The sequence below is a fragment of the Mirounga angustirostris genome, unplaced genomic scaffold, assembly GCF_029215605.1.
Source record: "Mirounga angustirostris isolate CCGP_5_RB_7025 unplaced genomic scaffold, mMirAng1.0.hap1 SCAF_9, whole genome shotgun sequence".
NCBI lineage: Eukaryota > Metazoa > Chordata > Mammalia > Carnivora > Phocidae > Mirounga > Mirounga angustirostris.
Genome location: NW_026991717.1, coordinates 113,891,405 through 113,916,636, shown reverse-complemented (window position 1 = coordinate 113,916,636; position 25,232 = coordinate 113,891,405). Strand labels below are relative to the sequence as shown.

General features: G+C 39.0%; 1 protein-coding gene across 1 annotated transcript; it reads right to left on the bottom strand.

Annotated features, from left to right (window-relative positions):
• Nucleotides 1–23,052: 23,052 nt before the first annotated feature.
• LOC123841845 (disintegrin and metalloproteinase domain-containing protein 21) lies at nt 23,053–25,232 on the bottom strand. Its single transcript, XM_045871330.2, has one exon. It carries the CDS (start codon nt 25,213–25,215, stop codon nt 23,053–23,055), a length of 2,163 nt encoding a protein of 720 aa, XP_045727286.1. The 5' UTR covers nt 25,216–25,232.

The following is a 25,232-nucleotide window of genomic DNA, read 5'->3' as shown; positions in this document are numbered from 1 at the left end:
TTCTGTCTCCTGGTGAAAATATGACCCCTTTGGGGACCAGAACCTGCAGAGTTGAAGGGAACAGGAAGCACAGACCACCCCAGTAGGTCATAGGGAATAGTGGTATGTGGTGCCACTCTGCCTTCCAGTCCTTGGTTCCCAGACCCAAGATAAGATCCCTGCTTCAGTGCATACAATCCATCCTAGAATGGTATCTGTATTAGGGTTCCCCAGAGAAACAGAACCAATAGGATATGGCATTTACATATTTACCCCTTCCCCAGAAGAAGACATAAATCCCTTGAGAGATTTTTATTCTTCTTGATACCCTGTAACTTTAAATACTATGATGTGAAATTAACAATACCCAAATACTATGATATAAATTCAATTATCCCATGACACATGATTAGGGAATAAGGAAAATGGAAAGAAGACAATAGGAAATATGAATACAAATGTATTCATAACAAAATAAAGAGGAAATAGTCATGATACTTGTAGCCCTTTTATAACTTGTCACCTGGTTGCAGCTGGTATTTGTAACCATCTTCTATCCACACTATTCCCTTTGCCTTCAGCAAGTACTTCATCTCATCATAGTCCTTTATCTGGTAGTGTGACCCAAACCTTCTTTCCTAAAGGATCTGGGCCATTAGTAGTCCTGCCTGGATTGGGTTGTTATAATTTTCCACTGACCTTAGTCACAGGGCATGGTAGTACAGAGACACACACTAAGGGATCTCCTATATTCCAGACACTCTTCCTTACCTTTTTACTCTGCCTTCCTTGCTGTGAAGTAGTAGTCCAGTTTCCCTTTAGTTATCAGGATCAATGACCCCAGTCATCACCATAACTCCTTTCATTGCCTGTTGATTAGAGGCATGAGGAGCCCAAAGTGGCCAGGTGGCAATCTTAGCTTCTAGTCAGTGGAATCATTGTTTGTCTCCTGGCAGAAGTATTCCTCCCTCTGGGACTAAGACCTCTAAGGCAGCAAAGCATGAAGTCATAGAAACAGGAAGCAAAAATTTTGCTAGTGGGTCATTAGGGTTAATAGTGAGTGGTGCCACTCCCATTTCCACTTCTTGATTCCTGAGCCCATGAATCTTGTCTATGAGAGAAACAGCATCATATATTAGACACTAATTCAGGGCATATACAGCCTTCTGGAGAGCCTTGCCCCAGCCCTGCAGGGTATTGCTACCTAGCTGGCACTGTAACTTAGTCTTGAAAAGGCTGTTCCCCCATTCTATTAAGACAGCTTCTTCAAGATGGTGGGGAGCATGGTAAAACTAGTGAATTCCATGATAATGGAATTCTTTTGCTGTGAAGTGAGTTCCTTGATCAGAAGCAATGCTGTGTAGACTAAAATTATGGTGAGTAAGGCATTCTGTAAGTCCATGGATGGTAGTTTCGGCAGAAGTTATTTTGTACAGGAAATGAAAATCTGTATCCAAAGTGTCTACTCCAGTAAGGATAAAATGATGCCCCTTCCATGATGGAAACAGTCCAATGTAATGATTCACCTTCTGACAATGCAGGTAGCTGGCTGATTACCCCAGAGAATGGTGCCATACTGGTGACTCAGTGTTTGTCTCTGCCACTGCAGATTGGGCAATTAGTGGTAGCTCTAGCCTGGTCATCCTTGGTGAGTGGAAGTCTGTGTTGCTGAGCCCAAGTGTAACTGCCACCCTGTAACCATAGCTACTTTGTTCACGAACCCATTGGGTCATGATGGGTGGTTGGGGAAAGAGGCTGACTGGTATCTACAAAATGGATCATTCTATCTGCTTATTTTTTAATTTAAATTCAGTTTATTTAACAAATACTGTATTATTAGTTTCAGAGGTAGTTGCATACAACACCCAGTGTTCATTACATCAAGTGCCGTCCTTAATGTCCATCGCCAAATTATCCCATCCCCCACCCAACTCCCCTCCAGCAACCCTCAGTTTCCTATAGTTAGGAGTCTCTTGTGGTTGCCTCCCTCTCTGTTTTTGTCTTATTTTATTTTTCCTTCCCTTCCCCTATGTTTATCTGTTTTGTTTCCTAAATTCCACATATGAGTAAAATCATTTGGTATTTGTCTTTCTCTAATTGACTTACTTCGCTTAGCATAACACCCTCTAGTTCCATCCACATCATTGCAAGTGGCAAGATTTCATTCTTTCTGATGGCTGAGTAATATTCCATTGTACATATTCTATCTGCTTAGTAAAATCCTCTTCTGAGGTAACCCTTTCGTGAGCATTCACATGGGACACAAATATGTTCGTGCGTCATTCAGGGAGGTCTATCCACATACCTCTTTCCCAAATTTCTTTGTCACTAATTTTTGAATCATGTCCCTTCTAAGTCCCTGACCATGCAGCCACAGCCCATGAACTGTTATGTAATTCTACATCTGGCCATTTCTCCTTACAAGCAAAGTGAAAAACCAGGTGCACTGCCCAAAGTTCTGCCCACTGGTAGGATTTACCCTTCACCACTGCCTTCAGGGCTGTCCCAGAGAGGGGCTGCAGTGTTGCAGCTGACCACATCCAGCTGTGCCTGCATATCATGCAGAACTATCTGTAAACTAGGCCTGAGTCTTCTCTTCCTCTGTCAACTGATCACAGGGAATTCTCCATGAGGCTATATGTGCAGGGTGGGAGAGAGAAGGCAGTGGAGCAAGGCAGTGGGGACTTTGGACATTTGGGCCACTTCTTCATGTAACTTACTTCAGGGCCTGCTCAGGTCTGATCTTGTATATATCAGCCCACTTTGTGGGTTAGCTCGGGTCACATGGTAACTTGGTGGCCCATGAGCAAGCATTCAGTCTCTGCTCAGGCCCAATAATAGGCCAAGAGCTGAGCTGTTTCTCAAAGGGAAAGTAGTTATCTGAAGGTGATGGCAGGGCCTTGCCCCCAAATCTTAAAAGCCTGCATTGCAATTCATCTCTAGGGACCTGTCAAAGGCTCCAAACATATCTTTATCTGACACTGACACTTCAAGCACCATTGGATCTGCTGGATCATAAGGCCCAAGTTGCAGAGCAACTTGCATAGCAGCCTGGACCTATGGCAGAGCCTTTTCTTCTGGGCCCCACTTAAAACTAGCAGCTTTCTCAGGTCACTTGTTAACTGGACTAGAGTAACACTCGAATGAGAAATATGTTGCCTCTAAAATCCAAAGAGGTATTGTGCCTCTTTCTTGGTTGTAGGAAGCCAGATACAACTTATTCTTCACCTTAGAAGGGATATTTCAACATGCCCTACATAACAGTACCCCTAAACATTCTGAGGTAGAAGTGAGTTTTAGATTTATTTCCTACCCTGATGTGCAAGTGTCTTACCAATAAGCCTAGTGTAGTTGCTACTTCTCACTCACTAGGTCTAATCAGCATAATGTCATCAATGTAATGGACCAGTGTGGTATCTTGTGGAAGGGAAAGACAATCAAGATACCTGCAAACTAAATTATGACCTAGGGATGGAGGATTGCTATAACCCTAAAGAGGTATATGTATATGCATTACTGGCCTTACCAGCTGAAAGCAAACCGCTTCTGGTGGGCCTTATGGACAGGTATGGAAGAAAAATGCATTTGCTAGATCAATAGCTACATACCAGGTCCCAGGGGATTTGTTAATTTGCTCAAGCAATGAAACCCCTTGAGGTACAGCAGCTGCAATTGGCGTCACTGCCTGATTAAGCTTACAATAAAATAGTCCACTGTCATTCTCTAAGATTCATCTGTTTTCTGCACAGCCCAAATAGAAGAGTTGAATGGGAATGTGTTGGGAATCACTACCCCTCCATCTTTCAAATGGTGGCACTAATCTCTGCAATCCTTCTAGGGATGTGGTACTAAATGGCTTCCACTTGGCCTTTTTTTACCATAATAGCCCATACTCTACAGGTCAAGGAACCACTGTAAGGGTTTTTGCCAGCTGCTAAGTATGTCTATTCCAATTATACATTCTACAACTGGGCAAATAACCACAGGATGGGTTCAGGGAGCCACTGAACCTACTGTGAGACAGACTTGAGCTAAAAACCCATTGATCACCTAACCTCCACAAATTCTCCTACTCTGACTGGAGGGCCACAGTGCCGTTATGAGACTTCTGGAATCAGTGTCAGTTCTGAGCCAGTGTCCAGTAGTCTCCAAAAGGTATGATTATTTCCTTTCCCCCAAAGTACAACCCTGATAAAAGGCCATAGGTCCCTCTGGTGAAGGCTGGGAGAAAGATTAACCATATAAATGTTCATTGCTGTATCAGCGGCCTTCCTAAAGGGTACCTGACCTCCCATTCATTCAAGAGGTTCTTGGTCTCTAAACTGATTCAACTTGGGAATTGATTGAAGGACTGTGATTCATTGCTTTTATGATTTGGGTTAGACTTTCTGTTGACTTGCCGTAGCAATTTTTGCTTAGATAGATCAAATAAGAATTTCTATTTCACTTCTAGGAACATCATGATTAACTAGCCCACACCATAGGTGTGTATGAGTCAGGCTATTGTGATTGCTGCTTTGACTCTTTTGTTCATTCTGGTAACTATGCCTACCTTGTCTTTAGTGGTTAGTGCTGCCACTTGGCCCCTGTTGCCCTGGGATCCATATATTCTCAACACTTTAAGGTTTTCCAGTTGAGTGGCTGTGGCTCCCACTCTAAAGTCTAGCCTACAGAGAAGAGCCATCACAGAGCTCTTCGAGGATGCTGGGCTCCCCTCACAAATTTATTTCTCAAAGTATAAGTGAAAGATATTCTTCTGGACCCTCAGTGTGGGTGAGTAGGTCTTAAATGACAAGCACACTCTAACATTCCAGTGTCCCTAAGCCTCTGAATCCCTTCCTCTATGTTAAAACAAGGCAGGTCAGCCATTTACAATTGGCTCATGTGATTGGCCTTCTTTTGGTCCATGTTTTGGCCAATTAACCAACAAACTGTAGAGCCCTTTCTAACTCCCCTGCAGCATTAAATGCAAAATCTCTTAGCCCATATCAATAAATTCTGCCTGACTCAACTTTATACTTCTTTCATGTTATCCCACAACCTCAGTATCTATCCATGTTCCCTGGATGTCTGTTCGTATAAATTAGAAAACTTAAATAATTCTTTGGAGTGTATTGTACCTCCTCATGGGTCACATTTTGTATCTCACCATTAGGGGTCCTCTGGGATTTGACTCTAATTATAGGTCTAGAAGCAAAGCAGGGTGGTGAGGATGGGTCCTGAGGAGAATCACCACTGTCTTGTATGGTGGTTATCTCAGGGGAGATCATTACTGTTTCCTCAGGTAATGCCAGGTTAACCCCTCAGATGTAGATGAAGAAGCTGCTACCACTGTAGGTGGGGAGACTAATTCCACTGGGGGTGGAAAAAGCTCTTCCCCTGGCAAAGAAGAGTCATCAGAGTACAGGGGCTCAACATCCCCAGCTTCATCAGGGTCTTCCCATATGTCCCCAGTCCAACTTACAGGATCTCATTCTTCCCTCTAGTCAGTGCCTTCACCATAACAGTAGACATCTTGTGAGTCTGGGAGTTGAGCTTACATTGTAATTCAGCTAATCACAAGATGAGGTTCTGTGTTTGATTTTCACCAATTTCAGCCCTGTGGCTGCAGGAAATAAGGTTCTCCTTCAGGACATACATAAGAGCTCTTAGGTCATTTATGGGATGCTTGAGCTGAGAATTGGAATCCCTGAGTTCATCCTTTTCTTTCACTATTTGTCCAGCAATGTTAGAGGTAACCAACCAATGGCATTATCCCTTAGTTTTCCAAAAATGTTCAAAAGTATCATATACAGCATCACTTATCTCTTTGCTTCATATAGTAGTTGATCGGGAGTATCCAGTGCAGATATTTTATGTATCTGTATAGACAGTTCACCATGAACTACTAGTGTTCTCTTTACTACTGGAAATAGAGTCTTTAAATCTAATCAGATTAGAGAACCAATTTCAGAAACCCCCAGAACCAATTCAGAAAACTCATCCTTAAAATTCCATTCCTCTAGAACCACTCCTGGTATCAAATCTGTATTAGAGTTCTTTAGAGAAATAGAACCAACTGACCCTCCCCCCTCTCATGTGCTCTCTCTCATTCTCTCTCTTTCAAATAAATAAATAAATCTTAAAAAAAAAAAAAAAGAAAAGAAATAGAACCAAGAGGATATGTGCCTACATGATTATGAAGGCCAAGAAGTCCCATGATCTGCCATCTGCAAGCTGGAGAACAAGGAAAGCTGGTGTTATAATTCATACTAAGTCTAAAGGCCTAAGAATCAGTGTGGCTGATGGTTTAAGACTCCGTCCAAATCTGAAGGAGCAGGAGAAAGGGCAGGAGAAAATGGATGTCTCAGCTCAAGCAGAGAGAGCAAATTCACCCTTCCTCTGCTTTTTTGTTCTATCTAGGTCCTCTGTGATTGGATAATGCCCACTTGCATTAGTGAGGGGTGACCTTCTTTACCCAGTCTACTGATTGAAATGCTGTTCTCTTCTAGAACCAAATGCTAATCTCACCATCACAGCCACACCCAGAACTAATGTTTTACCCGCTGTCTGGGCATCTCTTAACCCAGTCAAGATGACACATAAAATTAACCATCATAGGGATGTTATAGACTCCACATCTCAAGGGGAGGAATGTCAAAGAATTTGCAGCCTTCTTTAATCTGCCAAATGTAGCATACTTTGTTGGTGAGATTATGGAGAACATAGATTCCCATACAGTGCAGGGGGTAATGGCAACTGGTGGAACCTCTATGGAGTTGAATTGGTTAATATCCAGTGGAAAAAAACATGTGCACTTAGCCTTGGACCCAGCAATTCTTCTTCTGGAACTCTATCACAAAGATATATTTCAAAACTTTGAAATTACTTTGGTATAAGGTTATTTATGGCATATAATAGCAAAAGATTCAGAGCCATACCAATGCCTACCTATAGAGGAGGGATTGAATAAAATACAGTATTGCCACACAGTGGATACATACAACTTTAAAAACAGATAAGATTTCCTTACAGTTTTCCTAGCACCATTTCTTGAAGAGACTTTTTTCCATTGCATATTTTTTCCTGCTTTGTTGAAGATGATTTGACCACAGAGTTGAGGGTCCATATCTGGGCTCTCTATTCTGTTCCATTGGTCTATATGTCTGTTTTTGTGCCAGTACCATGCTGTCTTGGTGATCACTGCTTTGTAATATAGTTTGAAATCAGGCAACATGATGCCCCCAGCTTTGTTTTTCTTTTTCAACATGCCCTTGGCGATTCAGGGTCTTTTCTGATTCCATACAAATTTTAGGATTGTTTGTTTCAGCACTTTGACAGATGTCACTGGAACTTTGATCTGGATGGCGTTGAAGGTATAGATTGCTCTGGGTAGCATAGACATATTAACAATGTTTATTCTTCTGGTCCATGAGCATGGAATGTTTTTCCATCTTTTTGTGTCTTCTTCAATTTCTTTCATGAGTGTTCTGTAGTTCCTAGAGTATACATCCTTTACCTCTCTGGTTAGGTTTATTCCTTTGGTTAGGTTTATACCCGGTGATGGGTATTAAGAAGGGTACGTACTGCATCGCATCTTATGGTTTTTGGTACTACTGTAAATGGAATCATTTCTCAGCTATATACAAAAGAATGAAACTCGACCATTCTCTTACACCATACACAAAGATAAACTCAAAATGGATGAAAGACCTCAATGTGAGACCGGAATCCATCAAAATCCTAGAGGAGAACATAGGCAGTAACCTCTTTGACATCGGCCACAGCAACTTCTTTCAAGATACATCTCCAAAGGCAAGTGAAACAAAGCAAATATGAACTCTTGGGACTTCATCAAGATAAAAAGCTTCTGCACAGCAAAGGAAACAGTCAACAAAACAAAGAGGCAACCCACAGAATGGGAGAAGATATTTGCAAGTGACACTACAGACAAAGCGCTGATATCCAAGATCTATAAAGAACTTCTCAAACTCAACACCCCAAAAACAAATAATCCAGTCAAAAAATGGACAGAAGACATGAACAGACACTTCTCCAAAGAAGACATACAGATGGCTAACAGACACATGAAAAAATGTTCATTATCATTAGCCACCAGGGAAATTCAAATCAAAACCACATTGAGATACCACCTTATACCAGTTAGAATGGCAAAAATTGACAAGGCAAGAAACAACGAATGTTGGAGAGGTTGTGGAGAAAGGGGAACCCTCTTACACTGTTGGTGGGAATGCAAGTTGGTACAGCCACTTTGGAAAACAGTGTGGAGGTTCCTCAAAAAATTAAAAATAGAGCTACCCTATGACCCAGCAATTGTACTCCTCGGTACTTACCCCAAACACACAGATGTGGTGAAAAGAAGAGCCATAGGCACCCCAATGTTCATAGCAGCAATGTCCGCAATAGCCAAACTGTGGAAAGAGCCGAGATGCCCTTCAGCAGACGAATGGATAAAGAAGATGTGGTCCATATATACAATGGAATATTACTCAGCCATCAGAAAGGATGAATACCCAACTTTTACATCAACATGGATGGGACTGGAGGAGATTATGCTAAGTGAAATAAGTCAAGCAGAGAAAGTCAATTATCATATGGTTTCACTTATTTGTGGAACATAAGGAATAGCATGGAGGACATTAGGAGAAGGAAGGGGAAAATGAAGTTGGGGGGGAAATTGGAGGGGGAGACGAACCATGAGAGACTATGGACTCTGAAACAAACTGAGTGTTTTAGAAGGGAGGGTGGTGGGGGGATGGGTTAGCCCGGTGATGGGTATTAAGAAGGGCACTTACTGCATGGAGCACTGGGTGTTATACGAAAATAATGAATCGTGGATCACTACATCAAAAACTAATGATGTACTGTATGGTGACTAACATAACGTAATAAAATTAAATTAAAAACCAAAGATTTCCTTACAGTGATATGACATGATCTCCAAGACTTGTTCTTAGAGATAAAAAACCAGATTCATGATATATATAATATGAAAGAGGACTGATTTGAATATGGCACACTTATTTGTTTATATTTGGAAAAACAGGTTGGAAAAATAAATCAAAAGCTAGTAACATGATTACTTAGAGGGGAGTAGAGAGAATAAGATAAGGGAGAGTCTAGGATAGAAATAAGACTTATTTGAACAGCATTGGTTATATGCTTTCAATTTAGGATTATGTAAGTCACATATAAACAAAAATTGATTCCCAAAATACCAATTACTGAAAATGGAAAACAAACTGAAATAAACGAACTTAAGTGCATATCATGTTGATGACATAACCATACATACAAAAGAATTGTTTCGAGTGACTTTCAAACACTGTCTTATTGTTAGTAGTAATATTGGTATAATTATTTTGAATGTATTTCATATATAGCATAGGATAAAGCAAAAATAACAAAGTTAATATAAGAGAAAAAAGTTATAAGTAAACAATCAAGCCAAATAAAATTTTATAATCTTTCATTTTGAAAGAAAATATTAATATGAACTCATGATTTTTATCAACTTTTTTCGTGTATAATTTACATACAGTATCATGAATGCACCCATTCTAAGTGTAACAGTATGATGAGTTTTGACATATGTATACACGTGTATCAAGATATAGAACAATAACATACCCCCCAAATTTCCTCTTGCCCCTTACCAGTCAGTCCTCTTATCCTCTGCTTTATGCAGCCACTGATATGATTTCTGTCACTATACAACATTGCCTATTCTATAATTTAATATAAATTCAGTCAAATAGTATTATTCTTTTGAGTCTTGCTTTGTTCACTCAGCATTTTTTTCCTAAGATTCATACATGTTGTTGTTTGTAGCAGTAGTTTGTTCCTTTTTTATGCCGAGCAGTATTCCATTATATGATTCTAACAAAACTTGTTTTTTTTCAGCCATCTGTTAATGAATCTTTGGGTTTTTTCCAGTATTTTGGCTGTTTTATGAATAAAGTTGCAATGGACGTCGTATACAAGTCTTCTGTAAAACATGTGTTTAACTTCTGCTAGGTAAACATCTAAGAGGATTATTGGACATAAAATAGTGTATATTTAATTTTATAAGAAACTGCCAAAAATGTGTTGCAAAGTGGTTGTAACAGTTTACACTCCCACTAGCAATGGATGAGAGCTCCAATTGCTCTATCCTCCAGACTCCTGGTACCTTCAGGCTTTTAATCTTTACCATTTTAGTGAGTTTGTAGTGGTAGGTGATTGTGATTTAACTTGAATTTCTCTGATGACTAATGATATTGAACATTTTTTAATGTGTTTGTTAACCATTTTTATGTCTTCTTTTGAAAGTATTTTTACAGATATGTAGTTGAATATTTTCTCCCAACCATTTTACCTGTGTCCTTGGAAGAGCAGAGAATTTTAGTTTTGATTAAATCCATTTACCAATTATTTTAAGGTTAGTGTACTAAAAGTCATTGTTGGATGCCTGGGTGGCTCAGTCAGTTAAGCATCTGCCTTCAGCTCAGGTTATGATCTCAGGGGTCCTGGGGTCAAGCCCCACATTGGGCTCCCTGCTCAACAGGAAGTCTGCTTCTCCCTCTCCCTCAGCCTGTCTCCCCCTACTTGTGTACTCTCTCTTTCTGAAATAAATAAATAAAATCTTTAAAAAAAATAAAAGTCATTTTTGCTTATCCTAATGTTATGTTGATTTTTTTAAGAAGTCCTATTTTTTTAAAGTCCTATTGTTTTAACTTTTATAGTTGCATCTGTGATGCATCTTGAGTTTATTTCTCTACACTATGGAAAATGATGACAATTTTTTTCAATAAGAATATATATTTGTGCCAGAGTCACTATTAAAGTGATTTTCATTTCCTCATTGAATTGCCTTGGCAAATTTGCCATAAAATAAATGGAGTATTTATGTATGGATCCCTTTCTCGACTCCCTCTTCTTTTTTTTTTCCCCCTCTTCTGTCTCTTTGATCTATGTGTTTTTGTTTATGCAGATTCTACATAGTCTTGCTGAATAAGTAGCATGGATGAGTCTCAAAATATATGCTGAGTGTTGATAATGCTGCTATAAACATCGGGGTGCATGAATCCCTTCAAATTAGTATTTTTGTATCCTTTGGGTAAATACCAAGTAATTGCAGTTGCTGGATAGTTCTATTTGTAACTTTTTGAGGAATCTCCATACTGTTTTCCAGAGTGGCTGCACCAGTTTGCATTCCCACCAACAGTTTTAAGAGGATTCCCCTTTCTCTGCATCCTCATCAACACCTGTTGTGTCCTGTATTGTTAATTTTTGCCATTCTGACAGGTGTGAGGTGATATCTCAGCCATGAAAAAGAATGAAATCTTGTCACTTGCCACAACATGGATGGAGCTAGAGATATTATGCTAAGCGAAATAAGTCAGTCAGAGAAAGACAAATACCATATGATTTCAATCATATGTGGAATTTAAGAAACAAAACAAACAAACATGGGGGTAGAAAGAGACGGAAACCATGAAACAGACTGAACTATAGAGAACAAACTGATGATTACCAGAGGGGAGGTGGTTGGGGGCAATGGGTTGAAAACAATCAAGTAAGCAATCAAAGAAGCCAAATAAAATTTTATAATCTTTCATTTTGAAAGAAAATGTTAATATGAACTCATGATTTTTTTAAATTTAAATTCAATTAATTAACATATAATGTATTACTAGTTTAAGAGGTAGAGTTCAGTGATTCATCAGTGTTATATAACACCCAGGGCTCATTACATCATGTGCCCATCATCCATCACCCAATTACCCCATCCCTCCACCCTCCTCCCCTCCAGCAACCCTCAGTTTGTTCCCTAAGGTTAAGAGTCTCCTATGGTTTGTTTCCCTCTCTGATTATGTTGTTTTATTTTTCCCTCCCTTCCCCTATGATCCTCTGCTTTGTCTTTTAAATTCCATGTATGGAACTCATGATTTTTATTCAACTTGATTCATGTATAATTTACATACAGTATCATGAATGCATGTATGTGTTGTATGGAAGTGTTGAATCACTAATTTTTTTTTTACTTTTTAATTTTATTATGTTAGTCACCATACAATACATCATTAGTTTTTTGTGTTTTTTTTTAAGATTTTATTTATTTGACAGAGAGAGACACAGCGAGAAGAGGGAACACAAGCAGGGGCAGTGGGAGAGGGAGAAGCAGGCTTCCTGCTGAGCAGGGAGCCTGATGCAGGGTTCGATCCCAGGACCGTGGGATCATGACCTGAGCCGAAGGCAGATGCTTAAGGACTGAGCCACCCAGGTGCCCCACATCATTAGTTTTTGATGTAGTGATCCGCAGTTCATTGTTTCCGTATAACACCCAGTGCTCCATGCAGTACGTGCCCTCCTTAATACCCATCACCGGGCAAACCCAAATTCTACACCTGAAACTAATATTACACTGTTTTAACTAACTGGAATTTAAATAAAAACTTAAAAAAATATGCTGAGTGAAAAAAAATGACTAAAAAGAATACATATAATTTGAATTTATATGAAATCCTAAAATGGGTAATATTCTATAGTGACAGAAATCATATCAGTAGCTGCATAAGGTAAGAAGTTAGGAGTTAGGTGCTGAAGGGCATAAGAAAATTTGAAGGTAATTGTTTAGTTCCTTTCAACATTGTTTTGGCTAACATAGGTCATTTATATTTCCATAAGTTTTTAAATCAGCTTGTCTGTTTCTACATAAAGTCTTCTGGGATTTTTATTGGCATGACATTGAATCTGTAGATCAATTTGGGAAGAATTCAATACATATTAACAATATCTAGTTTTCTAATCCATAAACGGATTTATTGTGGTCTTTTAAAATTTCTCCCAGTATTTTTTGTATTTTTAATTGTACAGGGTTTTGTTACATATTTTGTTAAATTTAACCCTATGTTTTTAAAATTTTTATTCCACTTTAACTGATATTGTTTTAATATTATTTTCCAAATAGTTGCTCTACATAAAATGTAATTTGTTTCCATATTGACCTTATATCATGTGACCTTGTTAAATTTACCCATTGGTTCTACATGGTTTTGAGGTATTTTTTTCTTTTTTGTAAATTCAGTATATACAATTGTATCTTCATTAATAAAAGTGAGTTTCAGAGCGCCTGGGTGGCTCAGTCGTTAAGTGGCTGCCTTCAGCTGAGGTCATAATCCCGGGGTCCTGGGATCAAGCCTTGCTTGGGCTCTCTGCTCAGTGGGAAGCCTGCTTCTCCCTCTCCCACTCCCCCTGCTTGGGTTCCCTCTCTCGCTGTCTCTCTCTCTGTCAAATACATACATACATACATACATACATACATACATACATACATAAATTAAATAAATAATAAATAAATAAATAAATAAATATCCTAGCAACAGCAATCAGACAACAAAAAGAAAAGGTATTCAAATTGGCAAAGAAGTCAAACTCTCTCTCTTTGCAGATGACATGATACTTTATGTGGAAAACCCAAAAGACTCCACCCCTAAATTACTAGAACTCATACAGTCATTCAGTAATGTGGCAGGATACAAAATCAATGCACAGAAATCAGTTGCTTTCCTATACACTAACAATGTAACTGTAGAAAGAGAAATTAGGGAATTGATTCCATTTACAATAGAACCAAAAACCATAAGATAACCTTGGAATAAACCTAACCAAAGAGGTGAAGGATCTATACTCTAGAAACTACAGAACACTAAAAAGAGGAGAGAGAAGAACCATATGGTTCTTTCAATTGATGCAGAAAAAGCATTTGGCAAAATACAGCATCCTTTCCTGATTAAAACTCTTCAGAGTGTAGGGATAGAAGGAACATTCCTCAATTCATAAAATCCATCTATGAAAAACCCACAGCGAATATCATCCTCCATGGGGAAAAGCTGAGAGCCTTTCCCTTAAGATCAGGAACACGTCAAGGATGCCCACTCTTCACCACTATTGTTCAACATAGTACTAGAAGTCCTAGCAACAGCAATCAGAGAACAAAAAGAACTAAAAGCTATTCAAATTGGCAAAGAAGAAGTCAAACTCTCTATCTTCACAGATGACATGATACTTTATGTGGAAAACCCAGAAGACTCCACTCCCAAATTACTAGAACTCATACAGCAATTCAATAATGTGGCAGGATACAAAATCAATGCACAGAAATCAGTTGCTTTCTTATACACTAACAATGCAAATGTAGAAAGAGCAATTAGAGAATTGATTCCATTAACAATAGCACCAAAAACCATAATACCGAATAAACCTAACCAAAGAGGTAAAGGATGTATACTCTAGGAACTACAGAACACTTATGAAAGAAATTGAACAAGACACAAAAAGATGGAAAAACATTCCATGCTCATGGATCGGAAGAATAAACATTGTTAATATGTCTATGCTACCCAGAGCAATCTATACCTTCAATGCCATCCCAATCAAAATTCCAATGACATTTTTCAAAGTGCTGGAACAAACAATCCTGGAGTCAGAAAAGACCCTGAATCGCCAAGGGCATGTTGAAAAAGAAAAACAAAGCTGGGGGCATCATGTTGTCTGATTTCAAACTATATTACAAAGCAGTGATCACCAAGACAGCATGGTACTGGCACAGAAACAGACATATAGACCAATGGAACAGAATAGAGAGCCCAGATATGGACCCTCAACTCTATGGTCAACTAATCTTCGACAAAGCAGGAAAAAATACCCATGGAAAAGACAGTCTCTTCAATAAATGGTGCTGGGAAAATTGGACAGCTATATACAAAACAATGAAACTCGACCATTCTCTTACACCATACACAAAGATAAATTCAAAATGGATGAAAGACCTTAATGTGAGACAGGAATCCATCAAAATCCTAGAGGAGAACATAGGCAGTAACCTCTTTGACATCGGCCACAGCAACTTCTTTCAAGATACATCTCCAAAGGCAAGTGAAACAAAAGCAAATATGAACTCTTGGGACTTCATCAAGATAAAAAGCTTCTGCACAGCAAAGGGAACAGTCAACAAAACAAAGAGGCAACCCACAGAATGGGAGAAGATATTTGCAAGTGACACTACAGACAAAGCGCTGATATCCAAGATCTATAAAGAACTTCTCAAACTCAACACCCCAAAAACAAATAATCCAGTCAAAAAATGGACAGAAGACATGAACAGACACTTCTCCAAAGAAGACATACAAATGGCTAACAGACACATGAAAAAATGTTCATTATCATTAGCCACCAGGGAAATTCAAATCAAAACCACGTTGAGATACCACCTTATACCAGTTAGAATGGCAAAAATTGACAAGGCAAGAAACAACGAACGTTGGAGAGGTTGTGGAGAAAGGGGAACCCTCTTACACTGTTGGTGGGAATGCAAGTTGGTACAGCCACTTTGGAAAACAGTGTGTGGAGCTTCCTCAAAAAATTAAAAATAGAGCTACCCTATGACCCAGCAATTGTACTCCTCGGTACTTACCCCAAACACACAGATGTAGTGAAAAGAAGGGCCATAGGCACCCCAATGTTCATAGCAGCAATGTCCGCAATAGCCAAACTGTGGAAAGAGCCGAGAGGCCCTTCAGCAGACGAATGGATAAAGAAGATGTGGTCCATATATACAATGGAATATTACTCAGCCATCAGAAAGGATGAATACCCAACTTTTACATCAACATGAATGGGACTGGAGGAGATTATGCTAAGTGAAATAAGTCAAGCAGAGAAAGTCAATTATCATATGGTTTCACTTATTTGTGGAACATAAGGAATAGCATGGAAGACATTAGGAGAAGGAAGGGAAAAATGAAGGGGAGGGGGAAATTGGAGGGAGAGATGAACCATGAGAGACTGTGGACTCTGAAACAAACTGAGGGTTTTAGAGGGGAGGGTGGTGGGGGGATGGGTTAGCCCAGTGATGGGTATTAAGGAGGGCACATACTGCATGGGACACTGGGTGTTATATGAAAACAATGAAGCGTGGATCACTACATCAGAAACTAATGATGTACTGTATGGTGACTAACAATATAATAAAATAAAATAAAATATTTTAAAAATTCATTTTCATTCAGTTCAAATATTTTTCCAATTTCCCTCATGATTTCTCCTGTCACCCACAAGTAAAAGGTGTCTTGATTAATGTCCATATATTTGGGTGAGTTTCTCCCAATACGTTTTTGTTATTGTTTTCTAATTTACTTATATTTTGTTCAGAGAACTGTCCTTGTATAATTTTAAACCTCTTAAATTTCTAGAGACTTGCTTCATAGACCAGCATAGTGAATTTTCCATGTGCACTTGAAAAGAATGTGTATTCTGGGGCACCTAGGTGGTTCAGTTGGTTAAGCGACCGGTTAAGTGACTGACTCTCGATTTTAGCTCAGGTCATGACCTCAGGGTCGTGAGATTGAGCCCTGCCTCTGGCTCTACACCAGATGTGGAGCCTGCTTAAGATTCTCTCTCTCTCGGGGCGCCTGGGTGGCTCAGTTGTTAAGTGTCTGCCTTCAGCTCAGGTCATGATCCCGGAGTCCTGGGATCGAGCCCCGCATCGGGCTCCCTGCTCGGCGGGAAGCCTGCTTCTCCCTCTCTCACTCCCCCTGCTTGTGTTCCTTCTCTCACTGTGTCTCTCTCTATCAAATAAATAAAATCTTAAAAAAAAATAAAAAATAAAAAAAAGATTCTCTCTCTCCCTCTCCTCGTCCCCCACCCCCCCCCCCCCTCTTGTGTGCACATGCTCTCTATCTCTAAAAAAAAAATGTGTTCTGCTACTGTTGGGTGTAATGTTTTATAAATGTCACATAAGTCAAGTTGGTTGATACTGCAACTCAAGGCTTCTATATCTTTACTGATTTTTTATCTACTTGTTCCATCAATTAGTGAGAGAGGAGTATTGAAATAATCCACAAATAATGGATTTACATATTTCTCCTTTTATCTGCCAGTTTTTTACTTTATGTTTATTTTATTTTTATATCATGTGCCTATGCAATTAGGGTTGTTATGTTTTCTTGATAAAGTGACCCTTTTTTATCATTATGAAATGTCTCTCTTAATCTCAGTATTTTTTTTTTGTCTTCAGGTCAACTTCCTCCAATGTCAATTTAGCAATTCTACTTTCTTACAATTAGTGTTTATGTAGCTAACATTTACCATCCTAGTATCTTAATCTATATGACTTGCTTAAAGAATGTTTCTTATAGACACCATATGATTACACCTTACTTTTTAAACTGGTTTAATAATCTCTACCTTTAATTGGTGTATTCAGGCTATATAAATTTTTTATAATTATTTTTATAACTGGATCTAATGTGACCATCTTGCTATTGGTTTTCTGTTTGTGTCATCTGCTCTTCATAACTTTTTTTTTTTTCTATTTCTGTGCCTTCTTTGGTTGAATATTTTTTTGAATTTATTTTGTCTTCTCCACTGGCTTACTACTAATACCTCTTTTTAAAAATTGTTTAGTTGTTGCTCTGGGGTTTATAATATACATCCTTAACTTGTTACATTCTGTTTTCAAATAATATAGTATTTAATTTATTACCAGTTCACATAAAATATAAGAACCTATTCTAGATATGCATACTGAAGTGAATTGGACTATAAGAGCATAAAATCTAGGATTTGTTCTATAGATATTTCAACAGCAAAATTGGAATAAACAAAGCAGGAGTGGCATAATCTAGATGCGGGCTGAATGTAGCTGGTGGGAGTTCATAATTAACTCTCTTTCAACTTTTATATATATTTGAAATCTTTAGGAACATTTCAATGCATTTTTTACAGGCCTAGAAATTTTTATAGGTGATTTCACAAATTTATTTTCAAATGAATACTGAAAATCAAAGAGAAAAAAGGAAAAGAAGGTGAGGGGAAAAAGAGAAAAAGCAGAAGAGGAGAAAAGGCAGGGCCAGAGTGACTTACCTATCAGGTACTATGCTTTTTTGTCAGTGGTAGGAGATTTGAGTTTTATTAATTTGTGCTTTAGCTTGAAGGGAATGTCTTAGTGTGCTGTCAGACTGTTGTACCCCTAAAAATATCCCCAGTGTGGCAGGCCTCTAAATATTTATGGAGCTTTTCTCCCATATTCTGACATGGATTCACAGTATTTGCCATTTCCTGTTGTCTAGATTGGTTAGCATGCTTCCGTCAAGATGGGGGACCAGTGTGATGTTCTGAGGAGTGTCAAGGTGATGAAATTATTTTCATACTATATTGTGAAGAGAAGAGTTAACATAGCTTTGAAGCAAGATTTTGGATGGATACAGGCATACTTCATTTTCTTTATTGCACTTTGCAGATAACTGCTTTTTTTTTTTTCTTAAATAAATTGGTTTTTGGCAACCCTGCACTGAGCAATTCTGTCAGCACCATTTTTCTAACAGCATTTGGTCACTTCATGTCTTTGTGTCACATTTTGGTAATTCTTATATTATTCTAAACTTTTTCATTATTATATTTGTTATGATGATCTGGGGTCAATGATCTTTGATGTTACTGTTGTAATTGTATTGGGGTGTCATGAATGGTGTCCATTTAAGATGGTGAACTTAATTGATAATGTTTTGTGTTTTCTGACTGCTCCACTGACCAGCCACTCCCCTACCCTTCTCCTCTTCTTGGGTCTTCCTATTCCCTAAGACACAACAATATTGAAATTAGGCTAATTAATAATCCTACAGTGGCCTCTAAGTGTTCAAGTGAAAGGAAGAGTTGCACGTCTCTCATTTTAAATCAAAGCTGGAAATGATTAGGCTTAGTGAGGAAAGCATGTTGAAAGCTGGGACGGACCAAAAGCTAGACCTATTGTGCTGAACAATCAAGTTGTGAATGCAAAGGAAAAGTTCTTAAAGAAAATTAAAAGTGCTACTCCAGTGAACACACAAATGAAATAAAGGAAAACTTAAGCTTTATCTCACTTCTCTTCCTGAATGCTTTCTCCTGCACCATGGAGGAATATTTCAAAGCATGTTTCACATGACTTTTTAGAGAATTCACAGGGGATGACCCCACAGTGGAAACTTGCTCATTAATATACTCCTTGTTGTGCTTCCCAAATAAACTAACTCCACCTAAATCCTGGTCTCAGTATCTGCTTTTTGGAGGACCCAAATTAAGACAATAGGTTAAGACACTATATGTTTGATATAAGGAGGCTAAGTTCTACCCACTAATCTTGATATAATTGACTGACCAGCCCTAATGAACTCAACTAACATAAAATAACAATGCAGATTTTCCTTAAATTACAAGTATTGCAAAAGGTGTGACATCTTGTAAAAATTTACAAGTAAAATAATGTGACTCTAACAAATTAATTTTAAAATATAACACAATCTTAATTTACTGGTAAAAACAGTGAACAATGGCTTATTCAAAAAAATAAATTGGGACAACTGGCTAGCCAATTGGAAAAACCTACGGGGGAGCCTGGGTGGCTCAGTCGTTAAGTGTCTGCCTTTGGCTCAGGTCATGGTTCCAGGGCCCTGGGATTGAGCCCCACATCAGGCTCCCTGCTTGGCCTGCTTCTCCCTCTCCCACTTCCCCTGCATGTGTTCCCTCTCTCGCTGTGTCTCTCTCTGTCAAATAAATAAATAAAATCTTAAAAAAAAAAAAAAAAAAGAAAAAACATATGGTTGGATTCCTATTTCATTCCTTATAACAAAATAAATTCCAGATTTAAACATTAAAACTGAAGCCAACATAATCACAGAAAATAAAAAGGATTCTCTCAAAGTAGTCTCAAGCAAAAATATAAAGCCCAGTAAATAGAATATTAGATTGATGAATTTGACTATAATCAAATTTAACCTTGTTTTTATAAAAACAATTTCAAAAGAGAATCAATAAATTGGAGCAGTTGCCCTTTGTCTCTATATGGACATATATGCTTAAAACATGTGAATCTTTCTTTGACTTAAACCAGGTTTAATCAGATTGTCTTCTTGGTTCACCATTCCCTGTTTCTATGGTTCCACTAGACAGCCTTTGTTAGACTCTCTTCTCATCTATTCCTGGAGTGCATTAAAGAGATGACCACAAAGTGACAGGAGCTCACAAGTAGAACACCTAATGTTTCACAAGGAAATGCTTTTCCGAAGATAAGATGTTTGACCTCTATTGAGAGAAAAATAGTAGTTTCCCAGGGCAAGGGAGTGGGGGAAGGTGGTAAACAGCATTTTGGGAATGGGAATTGCATGTATAGATGGACAGTCATGACATAGCCAAGTATATTCAAAATAGAAAATAGCCAGAGGATGCAATATGTGCAAAGCATAATGGAAAATGATATCAGAAAGGTTGTTTGACTTAATTTACAAAGAGTGGCATTCAGAAGATCTGGACCATATACAGAAGGTATTTGATTAGACATGTGTTTTCAAGAGGTTTCCAAAAACCCTGAGAATAGACTGAGGAGAAGACAAATTGGGGACAAAAACTGGGCAGTACCAAAGAGAACATTATTAAATACACATATTTTAAAGATTCAGAGTTGAATTTTGAGCAAGAACTGCCCTGAATATTTAAAATATGTGCATTTATAAGCTCCCTTTGGTACTGCCCAGTTTTTGTCCCCAATTTGTCTGAATGGGAAGAAATCAGGGAGGGAGACAAACCATATGAGACTCTTGACTCCGGGAAACAAACTGAGGGTTGGGGAAAGGGAGATGGGTAGGGGGATGGGGTAACTGGGTGATGGAAATTAAAGAGGGCACATGATATGATGGGCACTGGGTGTTATATTCAACTAATGAATCATTGAACATTATATCAAAAACTAATGATGTACTATACCTTGGCTAATTGAATTAAAATTAAAAAAGAGGACTGAAGTATTATTTTTACTTTTCCTAATTAATTTAATGCAATTAATCCATTCAAATTAATTACTTCATTCAAATATTTATTCTGTATTAGACATTGTTCTAGGTATTGGGACACAACAGCAAAACAGATAAAAACAACCTTGACCTCATAGAGATTATATTCTGATATTCAAAGCAAATACTTCACAAGCATACCCAAACTGCCAAATTAAAGCAAAGAGAGCAGACAAGACTGACTAGGAAGCACAGAAGGAACAGGGTCAGGAGGGGTTTTTTTGTTTTTTTTTTTTTATGTTATGTTAGTCACCATATGATACATCATTAGTTTTTGATGTACTGTTCCATGATTCATTGTCTTCATATAACACCCAGTGCTCCATGCAATACGTGCCCTCCTTAATACCCATCACTGGGCCTACCCATCCCCCCACCCCCCTCCCCTCTAAAACCCTCAGTTTGTTGTTGTTGTTGTTGTTGTTTTAATTTAATTTTATTATGTTATGTTAGTCACCATACAGTGCATCATTAGTGTCTGATGTAGTGATCCACGCTTCATTCTTTTCATATAACACCCAGTGCTCCATGCAGTACGTGCCCTTCTTAATACCCATCACCGGGCTAACCCATCCCCCTATCCCCCTCCCCTCTAACGCCCTCAGTTTGTCTCTCAGAGTCCATAGTCTCTCATGGTTCATCTCTCCCTCCGATTTCCCCCCCTTCATTTTTCCCTTCCTTCTCCTAATGTCTTCCATGCTATTCCTTATGTTCCACAAATAAGTGAAACCATATGATAATTGACTTTCTCTGCTTGACTTATTTCACTTAGCATAATCTCCTCCAGTCCCATCCATGTTGATGTAAGTTGGGTATTCATCCTTTCTGATGGCTGAGTAATATTCCATTGTATATATGGACCACATCTTCTTTATCCATTCGTCTGCTGAAGGGCATCTCGGCTCTTTCCACAGTTTGGCTATTGCGGACATTGCTGCTATGAACACTGGGGTGCATATGGCCCTTCTTTTCACTACATCTGTGTGTTTGGGGTAAGTACCAAGGAGTACAATTGCTGGGTCATAGGGTAGCTCTATTTTTAATTTTTTGAGGAACCTCCACACTGTTTTCCAAAGTGGCTGTACCAACTTGCATTCCCACCAACAGTGTAAGAGGGTTCCCCTTTCTCCACAACCTCTCCAACATTCGTTGTTTCTTGCCTTGTCAATTTTTGCCATTCTAACTGGTATAAGGTGGTATCTCAACGTGGTTTTGATTTGAATTTCCCTGGTGGCTAATGATAATGAACATTTTTTCATGTGTCTGTTAGCCATTTGTATGTCTTCTTTGGCCAAGTGTCTGTTCATGTCTTCTGCCCATTTTTTGACTTGATTGTTTGTTTTTTGGGAGTTTTTATTAAACAAACAATTTGTTTACACTTTAACAAAAGTTCATTTCTTTCTCTTTTGGTTATCAAACAAACCCAAGAGGTTGGGTGGGATAAACATTATTATCATTTCAGATTTCGGAGCAGAATGTTAGAAACATTTGAGTAATTTCTTCTCCTTTTTACATCTCTTTTAATAGCAGTGGGCACTGTCACCACAGGCAATCCCATCCTGCACATAACCATCTTTTGGGCACTGATGGGATGTCCCATTGCACCACTCTGGAAGGTCACATTTATTGACCTGATGTCTACAGAGTTCCCCTGATGACATGAACTTGACAGTCTGTTTGTTCTGTGTTTATTGGGAAAACATTTCCATGATTCCAAATCCCAATCCCAGTCAAAATCACATAAGTACCCAACTGCTAATAAATGGAACAGCAAGTTCTTAACTGACTGAGCCACCCAGGCACCCCTGGAACAGCAAGTTCTTGTCAACAACAAGAAATACATTCTCTGCACCTTTGAGAGGTTATTTGGAAGTAAATGAAGTCTGGATCCTCAGATGCCTGTCTCCTGCCTTTCCAATGAGTCATATTTGTATTCAAAAACAAAAAAAACAAAAACCCACAAAGAGGACTAATTTGGAGGAAATGGAGCTTTATTTGCTGCTTAAAACAATGAACAGTAGATAGGAAGATGTTACGGATTACTTTGCTTGATGACAATGTTTCTGATGTTTCTGATACGGACAAAAGGGAAGGTCCCTGCATTTTTCTGTATACTGTCAGAAATGTGCTCAGTGTCAGGCATATAGTAACATTTCCATTGCCAAGAGATTAAAACTTATGCATAGGATATTAAATTAGAGGCATTTTCCTAACCTGAAGACTGAGCCTTAGGCTCCTTGGGACCAAAATGTTTTCTAAGGTAAATAAATACAGCAGTTGACAGTAAAAACAAAACAGACAAAATAAGACTCACCACTAGTAGCAAGAAAACTTTCTTGGCAGATGCTGAGCCACTGTCAACACTACCTCCATAGCCTCTGTGCAGGCAAGAAGGTGGGGACCACCCATAGTCACAGTGGCAGTGATGTTTATTATTGCAGACACCCCTCATGTTGCAGGTCTCAGCCAGACAGACCTGTGACAAGAGAGACAAACTGACACACTTCTTGTGTATGCAGATCTTTCCTGGACCACACATGGTGCCATCTTTTACTTCACCAACATCAGGTGTGTCCATTCCTAAATGATAGTCAATACTCCAGCAGGTGACACTGTTGATGTGAGTTTGCTGCAAAGTAGAGTGATCTCTCAGATGGGGAATATCTCTCACATTCTCACACTGAACTCTCCCACAAAGGATATCTGAGGAATTACATTTTAGGTATGTTGTGCCATTTATACCACAGTGGCCAAAACGGTTTCCCAGGGAGTTGATTTCTTTATAGCAGCTCTGAGAGGCACTCTTTGCTCCTTCACCAAAAATCTCCCTGCACTGTTCATCATGGTTATTACATCTCTTTTGATAGCAGTAGGCATTGTCACCACAGGGAATCCCGTCCTGCACATATCCATCTTCTGGACACTGATGGGATGTCCCATTGCACCACTCTGGAAGGTCACATTTATTGACCTGATATCTACAGAGTTCCCCTGATGGCATGAATTTACAGTCTTTGCAACAAAGCCCAAAAGCACAAGCAGCCCCAGGCCTCAGAGTGCAGTTCAACAGACAACAGGAATCTTGTTCACATTGCTTTATAGATCCACAGTCACATTTCTCTTCTCCTTCAACTATACCATTCCCACAGTGCTTCAACATAAATACTTCTCCTGGACGTGGAATGTTGTGCAGACATGATCCCTGGTTTAAAGTGGTTTTTGTAAAATCTATGTAACTACAATTGGTGAATTTCTCTCCTGGTACTCTGATGGCATTCATGATGCAACCACTTTGCTCACACACACAGAATTCTTCATCATGCCGCATACCCAAAGTATGTCCTAACTCATGGGCCACAGTGAGGGCAAAAAGAGACCAGGGGTCTCCTTGGAAATTATTAACCCCACAATCAATAGGAGGACGACATATTCCTGCAACATAGGCTATACCAAGTACACTTATAAGTGAATTTTTTATGAAAAAATGTGCAACATCATACTGTAGCTGGGAAAGACTGAGTTGTTTCCATTGAGCGAAATCCTCTAGAACCTGTTCTATGCTTATCATTGGGAAAACATTTCCTTGATTCCAAATCTCAATCCCAATCAAAATCACATAAGTACCCAACTGCTGATAAATGGAATCCACTATGTTGACAACAAGAAATACATCTTCCTGCACCATTGAGAAGTTGCTTTGAGAATAATTTAAGAAATTGTGATCTACCACCACAACCAGCTCCAGAAACCATGAGTGGGTCCACCATTTGTCATTAGAATTTTGTTTCAAAGTTGACTTCTTAACCTCTTCAAATTTCAACTGTTGGAGTGCTATCTCCTTCTGTGTTAAGCCACATCTCACAGGTGGGAATTGTGTCTCATTAGTGTTTATCTCATAAACCAAGTGTTCAAATTTGGTAGAGTGCCTGATGGGCTCAATTTCATAAGCAAGGTCATTAATCTGTAGCATTCCTCGAAAACCTCCAGAACAGGTACTGAGGGCAACCATGGACTCAGGGATTCCTTCCACATAACCGTGATAGTAGCAGTCATCAGGAACAAAAGGCTGATCCTGGAGGAGGGCATGCTGGTCTGTGTGTGTGAACACCGGGAGGTGTCTGGAAACCAAGAGCTTCTTGACCCTCATATGGACAACATGTCTCCAGCCCCCAAACTGCAGGCTGTAGGAGAGCCAGCCTGGAGTTTTTGCACTTTTGCCTCTACCAGTCACCTTCATGGGGGTCACCACTTCTGGGGATCTGAGGTATTGGGAGGGCCCAGCCTGAGAGAAGGCAGAAGGGGATAGAGACATTCCAACCCAGAACAGCAGGAGAACAACTCTCATGAACACCTCAGCCTCACCAGCCACCATTATGGAGCTGCCATTAC

Bases quoted from the DNA above. Each gene is read 5' to 3' on its own strand.
- LOC123841845 (XM_045871330.2), bottom strand. From the start codon at position 25,215: ATGGTGGCTGGTGAGGCTGAGGTGTTCATGAGAGTTGTTCTCCTGCTG.